The sequence below is a fragment of the Peromyscus californicus genome, unplaced genomic scaffold (genome assembly GCF_007827085.1).
Source record: "Peromyscus californicus insignis strain IS unplaced genomic scaffold, ASM782708v3 Scaffold_25__1_contigs__length_3188244, whole genome shotgun sequence".
Taxonomy (NCBI): Eukaryota; Metazoa; Chordata; class Mammalia; order Rodentia; family Cricetidae; genus Peromyscus; species Peromyscus californicus.
In genome coordinates, this window is record NW_026294536.1 from 1060020 (window position 1) to 1081757 (window position 21738).

Here is a 21738-nt window from a genome sequence, read left to right on the forward strand (position 1 = left end):
TGTTTCCCAGGGAAGCCAGACTCAGACAATGGGATCTTTCTAGTTTTGACTGGAGAATGTGGGAACTCCTTACAATGGCCTCTTTATTAGAGTGCCTGCGATATCTAGAACAAATGTCGGGCAGAGCATCAGGAGACTCTTCCTAGTTGTTCTTTAGCTTCTGGTAAGTGTTTTAACCATTGGATGACTGGCAGAACCACAGTGAGAATGTGCTATCAGGTTTGAAAGAGTGAGGGATTCTTTCAGCTACTTTCAAGACTGTTTCATGAAGAGCAGAAGAGTGTGTAAATCCAAAGGTACCGTGAGTGGTGGAGAGTATCAAGAAAGGGGTTTTTGTGGGAACTTGGGCAGAAATCCAGGGATGGAGCCAAGATACAAAAGAGACATCTGGGAGGGAGAAAGTGTCCTGTTTTTGTTCATAATGAGGCTCAAAATGAGACACAAAGCTATTATATGAAGTCAGGTAGGGCAGCAGGGGGTTGTTCTTGTAAAAGCCACTAGAATGAGACTGGGGCTCCTTAGTCAGTTGCATCAACCTAATCTGAGAAAGGGAAGTGGGGATCAGTCCCAGCTTAGAGGGGAGCACAGGAGACTGGAGCCGGCGGAGGGCTACAAGCTTGGGCTGGTTACACTCCGTAATTACTCCTTTCGTTGTATGGCTCAGGTTAATCCTGTGACTTAGGTCTCTGTGGTTAGAATCCTGTGACTCAGCCTATAAGCAGCTGTGTATTTTGTGCTACAGTAACGTATAGAAGTTGAAGACCTGATTATATCCTGTCTCTTTGCTGATACCCCAAGGGAACACTTAATGAGTGATGCTTACCTCAAGAAGAAGAAGAATTAACAATAGCTATATTATGCCTATTAATTTATAGTTACTGGTTGCTATAATTAATGCTACTTATGAAAATCATCGTAATTATAGCACTTTACAATTTACAAAGTATGTTCCCATCCACTTTCTTATCTGAGTCTTTAACAGCTCTCTGGCCGAGGCAGGGCAGGTGATGGTCTCTTTACTTTCCAGACGAAGAAACTATGGCTCAGGGAAGCATTTAACAAGACTCTGATGCAGTGTCCTTCCCCTTTGCTGTTCTAGCTATGTGTATGTATGGACGCACCTATCAAATTTCTGCTTATGATCATTTTAGGTCCACACACAGGAAAATCAAACTAACTTGGTTCTCAGTAGCCTTCCTGTGGAGTGGTGGGCCCTGCCTTTTCATCTCATGCCAGCTCTGGCTATGCAGAATGTTCTCCTACATGTCCAAAGTTAAAGAGATCTTTGCCTTTACTTTTTGGAGATGTTCACACTATTGCATTGTGGGTAAAGATAAGACCCAGTGATAGAGACATTGGTATTATTTCTCTAATAAAAATTCATCAACCTTGGTAGTTTAGTCATGCATGGACCAGTGAGATGGATCAGTGGGTAATTGTATTTGCCGTGCAAATTCAATGACCATGACCTAGGTTCTATCCCTAGAGCACACATGGAAAGAATGAACTCCACAAAGTTATCTTCTAAACCCCAGTGCAGGCTATGGCCTTTGGGTACCTATACATGTGCGCCCACACACACACACACCGACACACATACACACACACCGACACACACATACACCTCACACTAAAAATAAATAAAATAATAGAAAATTAAAAAATGAGTATAATATAAAATTAGAAAATTGAGTAAGATTGAAACTCAGATTCTAACAAAACACAGCCTACCTATTATACCACTCTTTTTCCAATGTGGGCTGGGGCAAAAGTTCTGAGGGTAATCTTTTAGTTTCATAAATCTAACCTTTAAAATGTATGCTATGCAGCCTGCTTGCTACTCATTTGAATAAATGTACTCACAGGTACACATACTCTGAACCATTTGATTTCAATTTTAGATCATATATTAGAGTACTTACTGCTTCCTGTTATGCCTCATGGTCCTTACCCAAAAGATGTTGATACAAGAAAGGTACTGAATGAAAAATCCATGGAATATTGACAGCGTCATTATTCATTGATACATTTTTTTAAATGCCAACTGAAGCATTCACACAGTTCACACCCTGAGCAAGACTATGGGGAAATAGTGTGGCCAAAGCAAGTTACACCTTTCCTTTCCTCCATCTTGCATTACTGTGGGCACGAGAAGGGCTGAATAAAAATGAATATAAAAGACAATGTTTGGATGGTACTCGATATGACTAAAAAGTAAACAGTGCAGGCTAAGGGGGGGAAATGACAAACTGTTCTCAGCAGTTTGTCCCAAGTGGCAAAACCACAGGATGCCTAGTGTAGTCAACGTCCTAGCAGGTACCCATAGTTAAAAGAGGGTGCACATACAAGTATGTAAGGTGATCGCCTAGGATAGGGCCTATGGAACTGTTGCCCAACTTTCAGCACACATGTAGCTGGTCCTTGACGTTTGCCTGATGTAAACCCAGGTCTGTGGGGGCTTAGCTTGTGCTGACCAGTACATCAGACTCCAGTCATGTTACCTTGGCACATTTAAATAACTTCTAAGACCCAGGCAAAGTGGCATGGTGGGGAAAGTACTCAAAAAAAGGAAGAAGTCAGATTCTGCATAGTTCCTGATGGTGTATGTTCTATAGGAAGTATGTTTGCTTCAAAGTTTGTAAGTTTAATACCTCGCTCTTCTAAACCCAAGGAACACCTCCTTGTTTGTCTCCTTGCTTTGAGCTGTAGGCAAACTTTTTGTTTGCTTTTCTCAAGTATGCTCACAGTTGCGAAAAGTGGCCTGTGGTAATACAAATGCTCTCCATTCTCCTGTTCATTCTGAGGGCAAATGACATGGACCATTGGTGGATAAGTCTGTTGCTACCCAGCTCCCTCACACATACTCATGATGCCTGCCTCCTGTGCAGCTCTGTGGCCACAGTCCTAAGTGACCTGCCTCCTGTGCAGCTCTGTGGCCACAGTTCTAGGTGACCTGCTTCCTGTTGCCACAGTCCTAAGTGACCTCTTTCTACTTCATGTTTTATGAGCTCTGCTTGGGCTCCCCTCATGTGTACATGTCTGCTACCACTGACAGATAACAAATAGTTTCATGATTGATGGTACCAAGCGTTGACTTTTCTTATGGGACACAGTTTCCCCACCTTACCCATTGTGTCTCCAGTAAACCATCAATGATTTCTTAGTGCAGAGGGCCTCCATGATTCTGATCCTACAGAGCAGGCATTGGGGCATTAATTTCTTGTACTTAAATCTTCATCAGAGTGTCTAAATATATGACGTTAGAAAAAAACATTTCAAGTTTTTTTTTTCTGTTTTCTTATCTGTCAAAAAGTGATAATTTTCTTCCTGCCCACCTTATTAAGATTTGATGAAAACTTAAAAAAAAAAAAGGCATATGGAAACAGTGCAAAAGAGCAAATTATAGCATGAAATATTTGAATTCATGCTGTTATCTCTGGATGTTCATTGAATTTTAATGTGTATGTTTTTAGCAGGGAAATCCTGGAGGCAAGACCCTGGAGGAAAGGCGGTCCAGTCTGGATGCCGAGATCGATTCCTTGACCAGCATCCTGGCTGATCTGGAGTGCAGCTCTCCCTATAAGCCTCGGCCCCCACAGGTGAGTACTTTCCACAACATTGCTCCAGCCCTGGTCTCTACTCTCTTGGGAAAATGAAGTGTGTCTTAGAGCCTTTCATGCTTTTCTCCAGCTCCTGAAAGCCAGTGGTCCAAGATGCACCTCACCTCCTAATCTGACAAGAGTTCGTTGTGTATCATAAGTCACAACTTTCCGGTACCCTCTCCCAAGTGCATCCATTATAGGCATGCACCACCATGCAAAGAACAGTTAGTCTTTCTTAACTCTCGGCTCATGCTGGATAAGCAGCGGTAACTTTTATGAGTGTGTATTGTCGGCATCTGCCTTCAAAACGACCCAGTGGCGCTTCACAGGGCTGTTATAGGAAAGCACAGCCCATTTCGTTGCTGTGCCCTGTTTCTGAACCTGTCTTTGTGGATATCCACTTACACATTGCTGCAGTCTCTACATATATGACTTGGCATGCATGTCTGTATAAGGTTCTAGCGAGGGGCTATCTTTTGTAAGACAATTCCTTATGTTGCCTGTTGAGGAAGCATCTATCTTCGTTGTTGCTGTTAGCAGTAATGATGAATGCTACGGAGGACTTAAGACTCTTAACAGTTTGATTCCCACACTAAAGTGAAAGACTTTTTTTTTTTTTTTTTTTTTTTTTTTATTTTTCGAGACAGGGTTTCTCTGTGTAGTTTTGGAGCCTGCCCTAGATCTCACTCTGTAGCCCAGGCTGGCCTCGAACTCACAGAGATCCGCCTGGCTCTGCCTCCCAAGTGCTGGGATTAAAGCCGTGTGCCACCACTGCCCAGCTGAAAGTCTATTTTTCTATCCTTTCCCCTCCTCCCCTCTGAGATTAGGTCTTGGCTGGCCTAGAACTCATTGTATAAACAAGGCTGGCTTTGAACTCATAGAGCTGCCTCTCAAGTGCTGGGATTAAAGGCATTTGCTACCACACTTAGCCTTTTGGAAGTTTGTGAGTGGGTTATACTGGTACAGAAGCCTGGATATGACAGATTTTCCCCAGATTGACAGGAACTAAGTGGAATCAATTACTGTGTTTTTAGTGTAAACGGAGCACTGTTCAAACTCCCTTTCCTATTTTTGCTTACTCTAGAGCACGGATATTTTTCTGCATTTTCTTTTATTATCTGCATTTTTGGAGCTGGTTTTCTGTCACTGGAGAGCACCCTACACCTGGATAAGTATTGAAAGGGTCAAATATGTTGCAGGGCTCTGTGTTCTCAGAAGCCAGGTAACAGGATTCCAGATGCCAGAGTTGGTGAACAGGAGCCATTGGATGGTCCCTGACCCTTTAACAGATTCCAGAGCAGTCTGGCCTCTGTGCTGTCAATCACGCACTGCTTATCTTCATTGAAGATTGAAGTGTCTGTTTTAGACACGTCCCCACCACCTTCCCTACTCATAAAATGCGATTGGCAGTTGTGTTGGGGACAAAAGGCAAGACAGACAAAAGATGGACGCTTGTGTGTCTGGGCTGGCTCCACCGATCTCCACCGGGCACGTGGACTTCATTCCTTAGTCATTGCTGCACTTTGGGTAGAGAGCAGGCATGGCGGCTCTTGTGAGGAATTGAGAGGAAAAGGACAGTGTGTTTTGGGGAGCAGAGTCAAAGGCCTTGGTAGTTGTTGACTAGGAGCTCCTGGCACTGTGTGAGATAGACTGCAGCTGCTCTGGCAGGGGCACAAGGACGACAGTGATAGATTTTTAAGAAGGTGGTGGCGCACGCCTTTAATCCCAGCACTCGAGAGGCAGAGCCAGGCGGATCTCTGTGAGTTCGAGGCCAGCCTGGGCTACCAAGTGAGTTCCAGGACAGGCGCAAAGCTACACAGAGAAACCCTGTCTCGAAAAACCAAAAAAAAAAAAAAAAAAGAAAAAAAAAAAAAAAGAAAGAAGGTGGCAGAATCTGAACAGTCTTGCCCAAAGGCTCGTGAATCTAGCCAGAGACTTGGTAGATCTGTGTCAGTGCAGACACAGGCCAGGGTGGGGCCTGCAAACATCTGAGACGATGTATGGGAAGCCACTCCACCAATGACTTGCCTTGACTTCAAGGTCGTGGATGAGTTTGGATGCTAAACTGAGATTTTAGCTTGTCAGTTATAGAGAGTAGACAGTTCTTGAAGGATCTCAAACAGGGGGAAGCTAAAATGTATTCTGAACAGAAATGTTGAAAACAAGACCAACTCTGAAGGTGCAGGGGGAGAGACTGAACCACCTCCTAGAAATGATGCTTACATTGTCATCTGACTTTAACTAATTTTATAATTCCAACCAATGAAATAAATAATACCATATGCCTAGTTTCTCAGGATAGCAAATCCATTCCCTGCCACTAGACCCAGCTACCTTCTACAAAATGCTTCTATGCCCTCAATTTAAGCAAGGATTTTTTTTTTTTTTGTCTGTTTTTCACTCCTGGAGAGATTTCTTGTTTTACCCTCCAGTTTTCTTCTGTTGAAATTTTTTTTGATAATATTGTAATTACAATTTACTCTCCCCTAACTCCTCTGAGAGTCTTTCCGCTTCTCCTCCCATCTGATTCCATGCCCTTTCTCTCTCTCCCTCCTTAGAAAGCAAACAGGCATCTAAAGAGTAATAATAGAATTAAGACAAAGCAAAAACAAACAAACTGGGATAGAGCAAAACAAACAAAGATAAAGCACAAGAAACACATATAGATGTAGAAACGCACACATTCATACACACGAGAGTCCCATAAAAACACAACACCGGAAGTTATAATATGTATGCAAAGGACATATGAGTCGAGAGAGAGAGAGAGAGAAATGCCCCATCCAAACATTATGAGACAAAGAAGCTTCAAAGATGTGTGGGAAAGACTCTGCTGGGCGCTTTCTCCTTGACGTGGTATTTCTCCTTTAGTTCTGTGTCCACACATGCCTCCCATAAAAACTAGTGCATTTTGACTGGTTCATTTCAGCTGTGGTCTTACTGTCTGAATAGTCTTCCTGTACACACAAACTCATAATCACTGACAGTGTGGACAGCAGTTTGCTGATTGTGAAGCACATACACATGGCTTCTCTCTTGAGCCGTCTTGTCTCTGAGGCCCAGGTAGTGCACTTGTTTTATGGACAGAGCAGTCAAGACTTTGGCGGTGAATGACTTAGGTTTGTAACTACTGCGTCAATACAGCTGGACCCAAAGCTTAGACTTTTGCTTCATTGTGTGTTCTAAAACCAGATTAAGACTTTGGTCTTTATTTATTTTTAATTGTTTCACTACTGGGAAAATCTCATGAAATCAGTCACACAAGTGACATTGTTCCTTAGGAATCGCTTTCCCATTTAAAAAAAAAAAAGCAAAACATTCATGAGGTTAAAATAATAATTAGGATGACCTCTAAGTTAAATAATTTCATAATTAGGTTGAAGTCTCCTTTCAGTGTGTCTATTCCATTCTCAAATCAAAGCTTGGTCTAGTCTATTCTTTTCAATTATTCTAATTTAGGAAAGCAAGAGTTAATTAGCTCGAGTTCCTCCAGAATTATCTTTACTCCTGTGGAACTGAAGTAGATGCGTTAGTATTTATTGGCTAACATAATTATATGCTGTGAGAACAATAATCACACACTTAAATATCAAAATACGTGCCAAGAGCAGATGATGTCTGCTCTAGACTGTGTTATGTTGCCACTAAAAGGCACCTGAAATGTCCTCGAAGAATAGACTTTCATATCTAACTTTGATGTTGTCTATTTTTGAGGCAAACCAAATTTCAAATTTAAAACCTGGTGAGTCACCTGACCACCTCAAGTAGGTTACTAGGTCTCTGGTCCCTCACTTCAAGCGCTCATTGCATTTTCCTAGTTTGTGTCTGAATCACCTTCAGATGGCTACTTTGACTCATGATCTGCTGAAAATGATGCATCATGTATAATGCTTGTGCAGGAAGAGGTCCTGGAGAGCACATTCACATAACGACTTTGAAAATGCCGTGCTCTTGACACATTTTACCAAACCACTTTTTTCTCCTTCTTTTGAAAGAAGCATCCCCCCTCTTAAAGTTGCCCAATGTTAGTTCTGCTTACTCTCTCTTTGTGTCTCTTCGGGCAATGTGGCTGAACTCCATTTATTGAAAATATAAAGGTGTGTGCGACTATTCCCTGCTCTAGAGAATTCCTAATCTTTTATGGCAGAGAGGTCATCTACAGCAAATGAAGAAGGACCTCACTATGCTCTTTATATTGCTGTGTGCCTTACCATGTGCTGAAGCTGTTCAGGGACATTATAAGGAAAAATCAGCATCCTGCCTTTGAGAGTTAGGGGGACCCCACCACTCCGGCAGCCATGTGTGCTCTTGGCTGTATCTGTTCTGGGGAGGACACCTAATTTCAGAAGTTACAATAGTGATGAAAGTGATCATCTTGTTTGAAGCGTAGATTATTTCTAACGGCAGTATAACGTATGTGGGCTCCAAAGGAGAAGGACAGATTTCAAAAACTCAGATGAGCTTAGGACCTAGTACCAGTCTCACTGCTTAAGACTTTCAATGTAAAGAGGAAAGTTTTATTAGGGAGAGCAACAGTATTTCTGGCTACAGTGGATTTAGATGTAATACCTTTAGTGAAGTTTACATCATGAACACACACACACACACACACACACACACACACACACATTTTATATATACACATACATATGTATGTATGCGTATTTATATCATATACATAGATAACATGTATATATAATGTTTGATATATCATATAACCTATAAAATATTATTAGTAAAGTTTACATGGTGAATATAATATAAGTCATATGAACTATAAATATCAATATAAAAATACATTCATCAAAGTGAATATCATATATATTATAAGTCATATGAACTATAAAAATTAATATAAAAATACATTTGTCAAAGTTTACATGATTAGTACATACATAATATATGTCGTATAAACCATATATGCAAAACACCTGTTGCAAAATTTACATGATGGGCCGGGCGGTGGTGGCGCACGCCTTTAATCCCAGCACTCGGGAGGCAGAGCCAGGCGGATCTCTGTGAGTTCGAGGCCAGCCTGGGCTACCAAGTGAGTTCCAGGAAAGGCGCAAAGCTACACAGAGAAACCCTGTCTCGAAAAACCAAAAAAAAAAAAAAAAAAATTTACATGATGGATACACAAACACACACATACACAAACATACAAACATATTCATGACACTTCATGAAATTATACAGTTAGACATCTCAGTGTTTAGAATCAGAATTGACAAGCATTTCCTAATGTGTACTAGAGAATAATCATAGAATAGACATGAGAAATTCAAAGGAATTCTAGGTGAACTCCAGCCCAAGATGATCAAAGAATATCGGCCTATTAAGCTCTTAAATCATGTAGCCAAACTCATAATTTACAGGTAAAGAGTTTTTGTCCACACAAGGAAAGCCCATGGTTCTAGAAGACTGGCTTAGTAGCTGGCTGAGGAACTATTTTCATTGTTTTCTGATACATAATAGAGCAGTTGTCAGTGATGGCAGCAGCCAGCAAGCATAATTCCGTTTAATTCTTCATTTTATTTCCTAAATTCTGTTTATGGTCCTTTCCTTTTACTATGCTGGCAGTTTATTAAAGGATTAGATGTACCAAAAGGATATGGCACAGGTAAACAGAAAACATAAGGAACTATTTTATCCTTCCGCTATCCAGGCCCATCTAGTGACTGTCTTGGTCATGGTGGTTGTCGTGTAGACTCCTAGTTGGAGCCACTCTGAGTTCATGCTGGAGTATGTCTTCTAGAAGATGAGAGTCAAGTGTGGATTTAGGATTAGTGTTTTATTCTCTGGACAGAATCAGGACTCAAATGCACATCTTCATTCTTATTAATAAGTCAGTCTTTTCTTCACACACAGAGTTTATTAGGGTTGCAGATGACGTTTAGGTTACATGGATACATTTTTGTTGGATATATTAATATGCTACTGTAACAGTATTTAATGACTTTTTCAATAATAATGCATTTGAAAAGATCCAAAATGATTTCACTGTTGTCATTTGGACTAGTATAATATTGTAAAATTACAGTTATTTGTGATTGAGGAAGAGGGACAAGAAGAGGGTGAAAGACAGGAAGGGGATAGAGAGAGCGAGCACCCCATGATGCTGACTGACAGTTCTAATGCTCTCGTAGACTAAAACGTGTGGAAGGTGACAGCACAGAGGAACAGCTTTTGTCTAATACCATTTTCTCTTTGACTCTGGTCCTGATGCAGGCCTCCTAACCCTGGAGCACTTGTCATTGATGGCAGTGTCTTTCTCATTATGAGATGACTCTCGGTGAGCTCTTGGATGGAGATCACTGAGAAGACAGAGCTGTGATTTAAATGCTCAATTTTCAGTTCTACCTTCCTTCCTTGGAGGTAGGGAGAAGAACTGGGATGGAATAGATCATGCCTTTGATGAAGGCTATAAAGATCCTCAAAGATTGAGGTCAGAGAAGTTCCTAGTTGGTGAAGATATTCATGTGCCTGGTGATGGATGTCCTTAGTTACACAGGGACAGAAGATTGTGAATCTAGGGCCTTTCTAGACCTAGCTCAGAACTTCTCTTGCACATAGCTTTTCATCTGCATCCTTTACCATGGCCTCTATAATTCATTGCCCAATGTAAGATGTTTTCCCGAGTTCCTTGAGCCACTCTGGCAAATGATGAAACTCAGTAATTTGCTAGGATCACCACATTGGAGCCAAGTCATGCAGAAATAGAAACAACCTGATGCTTAGTACTTGCGATTGGCATGTGACTATGCACAGCCTGTGGGATTGGGCGGTCTGCAGTGATTAAAGGTATGTGCTGTCAGAATTGAATTGAACTGTTGGATATTCACCAGGTGTCAGAGAATTGATCCATGAGGGGTAAAATGGATATCAAAGTAAAGATTTATTATGAAGCATACATTCAGTGAACACAAGTACATTTTCCTTTGTTGACTAACAGGAAACAGTTGGAGAGCTTTTAGAGGCCAAGGTTATAATCGTTCTATCATTGGCTGCTTTGTGTCCAAGTCTGCAAAGGAAGAAGAGCTCTGCCTCTTCACTGCCATGGGTTACACCCCAGCAAGAACTTCCTTGATATAAACTGGTCTCCAGCACTAATCTGGGACTTCATTGTTGTTCTTGAGGTTATTAGCACATGTCTGGAGTTTGCTTTCAAAGGCAGGGTTTTGAAGCTTGGCCTGATTCCTTCAGAAGACTCCTTGTCCTGAAAAATATCACCGAATCCTTTCCAGGGCAGACAACTACTGAAACTTCTTAGTCTCTTTGGCAGCTGAGTACATACATGCGTCGTGTTGATACGAATGCAGCTTTAAGTGCAACCTCAGCCCTCCCATACTGGGTTCATTTCATAGAACAGTAGCCTATGAGGCAACCTGAGAAATGTGGTCAGGGGTGCATGTGTTGCAGGGAAGGATGGTTATTAGGAATTCATGTGGCTTGAAGTGTTAGGTCCAGTCATCAAGATGGAGTCTTGTGGTGCCATGAATAGTGTCTTCTCTTGTGCTCCCGTGTTCTAGCTTGCAAGAGGCAGGAGCAGCCACAAGAGAGATTTACTAGTAATTAAAATTTTAATGTTTCATATTATTCAGTGCAACCTAAACATGCTGTTTACTGGGAGATGAACGGTGCAGCTGCTTGTACTTTGTGAGGAGGCATGTGGTCCTTGCAGACAAAGGATTTTACTTTTTTGGGGGCTGGGGAGTACCTCCTTGAGAACTGTGATATGAGCATGGTATTTTTCTCTGTTGAAGCAGGGATTGGGATAGTGCCGTAACCATATTCCTCTTCCTGCATTGTCTTGTGAAACTTTCGGGAGCAGACCCTGATTTGTTTAGAGTGGATTTCTCTGCATATTGACACGGTCTGCTTACTATCGCTCTCTTCAAGAATGTGGTAACAGATGAAATACTTTAGAAAGATCATGTGGAAGATATTAACTGGAATACAATAAAATGTGAAAAATAGCCCTTTAGAAGAAAGACGGATATGCATTTTGCAGAGCTCATGTTTAGAGGATCTGGGTTATTTTGAACTAGTCTGTACCTGCCAGAAGACCTAAAGTTAAATAACAATGCAATGGGGGCGGACAAGCGGTTAGCTGACTCAGAGTTGCATGCTATGGGTTTGATGACGGCAATTAATTTTTAGATTGCATATAATTGCACCTCCATATAGCATTTATACACCTTCTTTCTTTTTAAAAAGGTGATGCCTGTGTTTGTTTTGATCATATGTGATCAACAAAATCAAACTTAGCTGTTAGATTTCATCAAGAATGTTATGAAATGTTATATTCAGAATGAAAATTTAGCCCCCCCATCTACCTTGCCTTGTACGCTACAAACATGAGTGTCAGTTTAAAGTATCCAATGTAAACATATCCTCCTACAGTGAGCAGAGAGCTGTGCAGCGTGTCCCGGAGTACCCACTCTGCCACAGCCTAGGAGGTGGTGGTCCTTTTGTGGCTGCTCAGCTGTGGTCTCAGACGTAGCCTTTTCCTGTGACTTGCTTGCTTGACCTTCATGACTCCTTGGCCCAGAACAAGTGTTCCGTTACCCTGACTCACTCAATCCAGTCATTGGTTTAGCAGGAAATGCACAGAGCTACCTCTTTCTTGAGTGTTTCTGTTTTATACCAGTATCTTAGTGGACATAATCAGCCCTATGTTCATGCAGAAGCACACGTCGCATTTGCAAAATTAGAGAGTGCTCTTGTCTGGAGTGTTTTCTGTGTTTCTTTCTTCCTCTCCCACTGTTTAAATGTCTCTTTTGGTAGTCCCCTTGCTCAGATGCACCGTGGGCCTTTTACCACCACCCCCTTTCCTTTTTCAAAGAGCAAATAAGCAATTCAAAGCAAATCCAATTGCACCCTTTCATGTAAGAGTATCAGACATAACCACAGAAAATAAGTAACGTTTTTGTGCATGCGTTTTAAGAGAAAAAGCTGTCTCTCTAATTATCTATGGTCATTGTTTTGTCCATTTGGATGTCTTCTACTTTATTTGGTTTATTGCCAAAGTAAAGTATAATGATGGTGCCGGCTTCTACAGACTGACGATTGGAGATGTTTAATCACCAACCGCACATACCATTATTGGATGTGGTAAATAACTGGCTGGCTCTCCACACAAAATGCCACATTAGGGTCTAACTACTAAAGTTATGTTCACACTGTAGGAAATTTACCGGGAAAATCAAATGTTTTCTTTCGGTTGATATGTGAACTTGTAATATGAAATTTGGGTTATCTACATTCTGTCACTGGAACATACCTATTTCCTCACAGCAGCTAATTTTGCATTGAAATAAAAGATCAAATTGGACACCAGGTGCTGTTGCCTCAGTAGGCATTGTCCTTTTGATTTTTCTGTGTGAATGGAGGAGAAGCTATTTGTGTAGTTAGAACTCATCTTTCTGGTATGACATCGGGCCCACACTGAAGTGTTTGTGTAAACCATGTTGTCATGTTCAGGTTTAGTACCTTAGGAAAAAAGTCGAGCTGTGCATTATTATATTGAATCACAAATTACTCAAATGAAAATAAAATTTCTAGACATTTTATCTCATAGAATATGCATTACTTGTCAATATAAATGATAAAACCACTGAAATTTGAGGAATTACCAAAAAAATGATTGTGATAAATTCTAGAAGACCCCAAGGCAAGATTAAGATTACCACAAAAGAAACATTCAAATTCATGTTTGCTCAATAAACAAATTGAAGTTGTCATCAAATCCAGGCATCTCCCCTTGAGAAATATGCTAGCAATCCTGTCTCAGGTTGACATGGAATTAGTGCATCAGACTCACATCTGTTTTTGACTTTTCTATAATGAACATGTAATTGCACTATAAAAATATACCACTCATAAATGGTGGTTTTGCAAGGGCAACTGAATGGCAACCACTGATAGATATCAACTTCCCAGTTTTCCTTAACAGTGACTTTTATCATTTGAAGGCAGTGGATGTTTTGAGAAGATGTTCTTACTATGGATTATAGTTCAATATTCTTCCCTTTCTCTTATTATTGTAATGACAAAAAATAAGCATAAAATCCTGTGTGTGTGTGTGTGTGTGTGTGTGTGTGTGTGTGTGTGTGTGTGTGTATCCCTGCCCACCTACATGAGACCATTGCATGCTAATACCAACTGTCAATGTGATGAATTTCTTGGAGTCATTGACAGGAGACTGAAACTTAACTGGCAAATGACCTGGTGAGTTTTTCTTTGCTAGAAACATGTAAACTACCTACGTATTGTATTACTACAAACTGCAGCACCCTACCATTGTAGGGACATCTACTTTTGGTCTCCTTCCTTAATTGAATTTGATTTCTGATACTCTGACCTAGTATTGGCAATATGGTGTGTGTGTGTGTGTGTGTGTGTGTGTTTGTGTGTTATGTATGTGTATGCCATTTCAAAGTGCATAGTTGCCTACATTTTTGTCAAGCTTTTTATTAGTTCTTTGAGAATGTCATGTGTGTTGATCATTTCCCCCCCCTCCCCAAGTCTTCCCAGATTTCTCCTTCTCCCTCCCACCCAACTTTTTGTCTTTCTCCCTCCTTCAAGGCTCATTTGTGCTGTCTAAATTTTCCTGTCTACTGAAACATGGTATACTTATGAGGGGCTACACTCTTGGTGAGAACTTATTCTCCAGCAGCTAATAATTATCAGTAGTCCTCCGCTAGAGGTAGAACATCATATCCAGCCCCCCTTTCCTGATGATCTAACCTCAGCTTGCCCAGGTCTTGTGTGTTCTGCCATATCCATTGGAAGTTCCTGTTTTCAGCTTCCCTGCTGTGTCCAGAAGAATCTCTCCCTGTGGTCCCCCACTGCCTCTGGTTCCTATGCCCTTTCCACCCATCTCCTGCAGTGATCCCTAAGCCTTTTGAGGAGTGGGTATGATACAGATGTTCCATTTTTGGAGGACATTCTACAGTCTTCTGTTCTCCGCACCTTCACCAGTTATAGGCATCTGTGCTGATTGTCATCTACTACAAACAGAAGCTTTTCTGACAAGGGTTGAGAGTGCATGAGTCTATGGGTATAATAAGAAGAGTTAAATACTCAGATTAATTGTTGTAGGTTCCCTCCTAGAAGCAGTGATCTGTCTAGCCATGATGTGTCTAAGCCCCATAGTGCTGCCACTATGGGTTTCATCTTGTGGAGTGGCACGTCAGTCAGAAAGTGATGGGCAACTCTGGTGGCACGTCAGTCAGAGAGTGATGGGTAACTCTCGTGGCTCATCAGTCAGAAAGTGATGGGTAACTCTCATGGCACTTGTGCCACACTATTGTGCTCTTTAAGTGGAAATAACTTTATTTACATACATAAGCTCATGAATATTTTTAAAAGGTACAGCCTTTAGGCTTCATGTAAAAGAAGAATTGAATCCTAAGTAGATTTCTGCATATATAAGCAGTAAGTTCTAAATGACATCTTGCTAGTGCAAATAAAATATATGGCTTACAGTGGATGGACCGTTTGGGTTATTTGTAGAATGCAATATTTTATAATCCTTCAATTTCTCATAATCTCACTGTGAGCCATTTATATTGTGCCTGGAACTTGTTCGAATTCCATTTTGATGTGTACTGTACACGGGAAAATAGTGAAGATGTTACTTGTTAGTTGCTGTTAGGAAGGCTAGGCTCCTTCTCAGCGGACTCGTCCATCTTGCCTTTCCAACTCTTCAGCGTACACAAAGTCACACCTTACTCCTCAAATGGCTGGTTAATGTAACTTGATCCTTTCTGGGCAGTCAAAACCAAGGAATAGGGTTATTGTTTTTGTTGTTTCCAAAAGCACCCCAGATGACTTAGTATTTCATGAGATCCTAATTTTAGAGCTCACTCTCTCATCAACTGGGCTGTATTGAACAGAATTCTAACCTTTGGCTTTGTGTCTGAGGGAGTGAATTTCACCATTATGTTTGGATCTGCTCTCACAGGAAGAATTGTGTTCTCTTTGCAACAGTATTAAACAAGTTCCCTGGAGTACAGTTAGAAGGAAGGGCATGGACAGAGGAGGGGGAATGTCTCATAGCCCTCACCTTTCTACCATTATTGACTTTAGGGAGTGAGCAAAGGGGAAGGTAGACCAGAGTTCATATTTGAGTGTGTTTCATAAAGGACACTGACACGGTCCTCCAGAAGAATTACTGTCAAAGAGCACCTGAGATTTAAGACTGTGGCCATTGTTCACCTACTTATTTACTGATTGTGTGATTCACTCTTTAACTCTTTTTCTTTGATTATTAATTGAGCATAAACCTCCTATTCAGTTGCTCAAATAAGACAGGTCCTAATTACATGGAAAGATATCCAACTTTCATTGTTTGGGGATAAGCATTTTAGATGGGGAACATAATATACCTTGTAATTGGATTAATAGTTTCAAAGAAAACCCTTGCAGAGTCCCAGATGGGTTCTTGTTGGGATTTGATGAGCCAGTCCTGAGATTTAGTTGCACTTTCAAGCAACTTGGAAATGCAAGACAGTTTAGAAAAAGGTGGAAAAAATTAGAATACTAACACCACCTAATTTCAAATTGTATTACAAATCTAGAGGAGCCAGGCAATGTGGTACTGACCTAACGTAAGCATAGGTATTAGTACAGCAGATTTCAGTGTCCAAAAATACTTCGTTATTTTTAATTGATTTTTATCATGGTTTAAGATATTCAAGGGTATAAAGGATATTTTTTCAACAAATCATGCTGGGATAACTAGGTTATTCATTTCTAAAAGGCTTCATATCACATACAAAATTCAATACGAAGTCCATCACTGACACAAACGGAAAGGTTGATAGTATGAAACTCCTAGAAGAAAATGTAGGAGTGCCGCCTCTCTCCTTTGTTTAATGAATGGTTGTTTACATATGGCACATGGCGCACAAGCAAATAAGCATTTCTTTATGGCAGATGACTCCATCTCGTAACTGAACAAGGCATACACAGAATGGGACAGGCTGCTTATAGATCATATACCTGAAAAATGAATTTGTATTTAACATGTATTAAAATAATTACGCCTCAGCAAAGATAACAGCCTGATTAAAAGTTGGGCAAAAATTTGAATAAACTTTTCTCACGAGTATTAGTGGCTGACAAGGACAAGATGTGATACCATTCGTCATCAGGGAAATGCAAATCAATGAAACTACGAGATACTACTGTGAGTCTGATAAAATATCATTCATCATCATTGTCATTATCTGAAAACTTTACATGGGCTGACAGCAGGGGAGAGGAATTAAAATGGTTAGATAATGCTCATGTATTGTGAGAAGTATGTAAGTTTGGAATCAGTCTGACTGCTTTCAAAGCATTAAACATAGTTGCCACATAATCTCACGATTCTACTTGTATGCATGGTATCAAAGAGAATTCAAACATATGGCCACACAGAAACTGCCTACATTGCGTATACATAACACTATTATTCATGCTAACTAAACTGATTATGTGCCTGTGTCTGGGATGAAGGGCAAGCAGGGTGACGGCTAGTCCCCAGCTGATTTATTTTGGGAACACTGAAAGTATTCTAGAAAATGTTGGTATATGTTGCATAATTCTTAAAATGTACTTTGTACCATTAGCTTTTAGATTAATGTATGTATTTTTATTTGGTGTGTATCAGTGTTTTGCCTGTGGGTATGTAAATGCACGGTCTGTGCCTGGTGCCGACTGAGGCCACAAAGAGTGTGTCAGATCCCCTGGAACCTGTCACAGGTGGTTAAGAGCCCCCATCTGAGTGCTCTTACCTGAATTCAGATCCTCTGACAGAGCACCACATGCTCCTGAGTGACTCATCTCTGTAGGCCTAAATTTTTCATTTTCAAAGGGTAGATTTTTTTTTTATGATCTATGAATTACTGTACCTAAAAACTTAAAAATACCTGAATAGAAATGTTGCTTTGAACAGTGTTTGTAGACTACCCAAATGACATTGGGAAATGAATCTGCCCTAATGAAGCTTGTAGTCTATGGGACAAGGTGCAAGCAAATACCTATAGAGCAGTGTAGACAGGACGAGAAAGCACGCAGGATGCTGCCTGAACCCAGGGATGAGGAAATATGCCTGAAAAGTTATGGAAACTCTTGGTCCTACCTATCATCCTTTATTGAGAAGAATCATTTACGCAGAAAACTCTGACTTCCCTCCACCTCCAGAAACATGACCAAGACCAAGACAAGCAAAGGACGGGGCATCAACATTCTAAAATACCGTTTATCTAACAGAAATGGTACTTGGAGAACAGTGCAGCCCACCTTAGAGTACGGCAAGATGATCTTCTGTGGTGATGCTTTAAATGAATTATTTAAGCTCAATAAAATATATATAAGCTCTTGGTGATCTGATTTATTCAGACCAATTCAGAGTTGACATGAGGACCATGTGTGAAAATGGGCATTCATTTAATGTGTGCATACAATCTTATATAATGTGTGATGTTATTCCGGCTGCTTTCACCAATCGCCACCATTATCAAACGAATCTGCTATCAGTGCAAGGACAGAAAGAAATCCAGACAGATGGGAGAAACTGTTGTGAACCGTGCTGAGATTTCAGGGTTTTCTCATGTCTAGCTCCACATCTTTAAGAACTCCCATTCTTAGAATTTTTTTGTTTCCTGCTGTAAAGTTGGAAGGGTAGAGATCTTTGATTCTGTTCCAGGTCTCTAGTTGGGTATTCTTTGCCAAAAGCAAAATACCCCCCCCCCCCAACTTAACCATGGCCTTGCAACTTGCCGTGACATTCTTGTAGGTGCTATGCTTATCCGGGTTATTACAGACAGAAGCCTCCAGTGACCTCAGGAGATAGCCCAAATGTGTAGCAATAATTATAAACCCAGAAAAAAAAAAGGTTCAGGTGAAGCATGAAGGGTCACACGGAAGGAGATGGTTTTTCATTCCTTTGAAACTAGTGACTTGCCGGGCAGTGGTGGTGCATGCCTTTAATCCCAGCACTTGGGAGGCAGAGCCAGGCGGATGGATCTCTGTGAGTTCAAGGCCAGCCTGGTCTACAGAGTGAGATCCAGGACAGGCACCAGAACTACACAGAGAAACGCTGTCTTGAAAAAAACCAAAACCAAACAAACCAAAAACTAATGACTTGATTCAACATCTGAATATTATTATTATTAAGATAGCAGCTCTCAACCTTCCTAATGCTGTGACCCTTTATTACAGTTCCTCATGTTATGCTGACCCCCAACCAGAAAAGAATTTTTGCTGCTATTTCATAACTATAAATTTTGCTACTGTTATAAATGTAAATATCTGATATGCAGGATATCTGATATGTGGCCCCGTGAAAGGGTTGTTCAACCCCCAAAGGGTGTGGCTACTCACAGTTTGAGAACTGCTGATTTAAGATGTTTTCAGGTTTGGCAAAGAGAATCTAGTGGCCAATTACTAACCCTCACTCAATTACACTATTGTGCATTGTCCAATGTGCAATGAAATACTATAGATAGATAGCCTTTCGTGCTTATGATGGCTTTGAATGCGTATTTCTTTTTAATTTTAATTTTTATTTTCTTTTATAATTTAATTTTACATATCAGCCATTGATTCCCTTGTTCTTCCCCCCTCCTGACCCTCTCCCCCCACCCCCTATTCTCCTCTCCTCCAGGGCAAAGACTCCCCTGGGGATTGAGTTCAACCTGGTGGATTCAGTCCAGACACATCCAGTCCCCTCCTCCCAGGCTGGGCCAAGTGCCCCTGTATAGGCCCCAGGTTCCAAACAGCCAGCTCATGCACTGAGGACAGGTCCCGGTCCCACTGCCTGGATGCCTCCCAAACAGATCAAGCTAATCAGCTGTCTCACTTATCCAGAGGGCCTGATCCAGTTGGGGGCTCCTCAGTTATTGGTTCATAGTTCATGTGTTTCCATTTGTTTTGCTATTTGTCCCTGTGCTTTTTCCAATCTTGGTCTCAGCAATTCTCACTCATACAAACCCTCCTCTTTCTTGCCAATTGGACTCCTGGAGCTCCACCAAGGAATAAGAGACCATGATAAATGAAGACCACATGAGAATAGGAAGAAGCAAAGTGCTAGAGAGGTCCACAGAAATCCACAAAGATACTTCCACAATAGACTACTGGCAATGGTCGAGAGACAGCCCGAACTGACCTACTCTGGTGATGGGATGGCCAAACACCCTAATTGTAGTGCTAGAAACCTCATCCAATGACTGAGGGAAGCGGATGCAGAGATCCACGGCCAGGCCCCAGGTGGAACTCCATGAATGTGTATTTCTTTTGCCCAGCATTGAAAACCGATATGGGCATTCTTTTTGAGCTTTTGTTGTTTCATTAAAGTGATACTGTTTAAGATGGTATTGTAGTTGATGGGGTTCAGTATAAACAACCAGAGGTAGATGTCTGAAAGAGCCAATAACAGCCAGTCATGCTCTTGAAGACCATTTGAACCTAAGTTCATCATGTTTAGGATGAGGTGTGTGTGTGTGTGTGTGTGTGTGTGTGTGTGTGTGTGTGTGTGTGTGTGTGCATGTACGTGTGTTTCCCAGGCTACCTTGGAACTCACTTTGTAGACCAGACTTGCCCAGAACTCAGAGAGATCTGCTTGCCTCTTCCTCTTCACTGCTGGGGTTAAAAACAGATGATAAATTGAATCTAACTAACCTTATGCAGTTAATGAAATGTTTCATATGATTAAAACAATCGATTGTGGAAACAGCGTACTTTATCTTCTAACAGTACCTCTTTCACTTCTTAGATGTTACCTGAATACGTTACTCAAAGCTCTTGTGCCTCAGCTTTCTCCTCTCTGTGAAGAGATAATCCTGTCTCCTAGGATAGCAATGAGGACAATATTAGTCAAAATAGTAGTGTATAACAAGTCACAATGTGCAAAGCACTTAAAACAGTGTTGGGCATATAGTTAGCACTATATACATTAGCAAATCTTACTGGGAGCACGATGCCTATTTTTAAATTATTGCCTTTCTGTAAAGATATTGATATTATAAATTTAGTCACGGCATTCTATCCAAGTCTGAAATGGTTTATCTTACTCATTTGAGCTGGGCATCATTCTTAGATTTTTCAAGGACAATCCAGCTCTCTGTGGGCTTCGCTCAAACCCTTTGGCTGTGTCATTGGTTTCTAATGCATGGTCTCAAAAGCCTGAGCTTGTACCATATTCTGACAAATGTGTGAGTCACTCCATCTGTTTTTGTGGATTACAAGGTAATTTTTCTGTTGAGTGAACAAAGTTCTCTTAAAAACTAAAGTCATGAGTCATAGATTATAAACTTGCCATAAGTTAGTAAGTCTATCATTGGCCTATTGTCCTAAGGTGTCACCTGTCCAGAGACTAACCCTCATAGAGCCATGCGTAAGGTCTATTCATCAGAAAGTTTTATCAGGCTTGTTAAGCAGGGATTGCTAGCCTCTACCCCCTTTGTGATTCAGTAGGTCTAGAGTGGGGTTTAATATTCGGTATTTCTACGAATAGTTTTCAAGCAGTGCTATTATGTAAGCCAGGTTTTTGAGAACTCTTTAAAATTGCTTGTAAGTCAGCCACGTGGCGGTGGTGCATGCCTTTAACCCCCCACTTGGGAGGCAGAGCCAGGCGGATCTCCATGAGTTCAAGGCCTGCCTGGTCTACAGAGCGAGATTCAGGACAGGCACCAAAACTACACAGAGAAACCCTATCTCAAAAACAACAGCAACAAAATTTCTTGAAGTCAAGACCCTTCCTCTATTCCTCACTACAGCAGTCAACGGCTGACACTGCTTTTTGCCTTCATCTACTAGTAGGGAAAATCAGCTCAGAGAAGCACCTTTTCCTGGGTACATGTGTAGCATGAATCTTAAATGGTCTTAACAAACCCAAAGCCAGATATTGGAGTGAATTCTGGAAGATCAGAGAAGCAGAACAAGCCACAGCCACCTCAACTCACCAATTCCTCAGCTGATCCTGTTTCCTCAGACTGGAAGCCTCTGAGTTCTCATTCAAATGGATCTCAGCTGAACTGCTGGTAAAAGCCTAAAAGCTTAACCAGCCCTAGTTCCTGGTTATACCTTATATACCTTTCTGCTTTCTGCCATCACTTCCTGGAATTAAAGGTGTGAGTCACCATGC

At 41.0% G+C, this 21738-nt stretch overlaps 1 protein-coding gene across 3 annotated transcripts in view; it reads left to right on the forward strand.

Moving 5' to 3' along the window:
• Positions 1-21738, forward strand: part of Lpp (LIM domain containing preferred translocation partner in lipoma) — a 615165-nt gene that overhangs the window by 297846 nt on the left and 295581 nt on the right. For 2 of the 3 annotated variants that reach the window (XM_052753866.1, XM_052753867.1), the window contains exon 6: positions 3474-3599. In XM_052753866.1, coding sequence (XP_052609826.1) covers positions 3474-3599 — 126 coding nt within the window. The remainder of the gene's footprint in view (positions 1-3473; positions 3600-21738) is intronic. The other variant, XM_052753868.1, reaches the window with a different exon arrangement.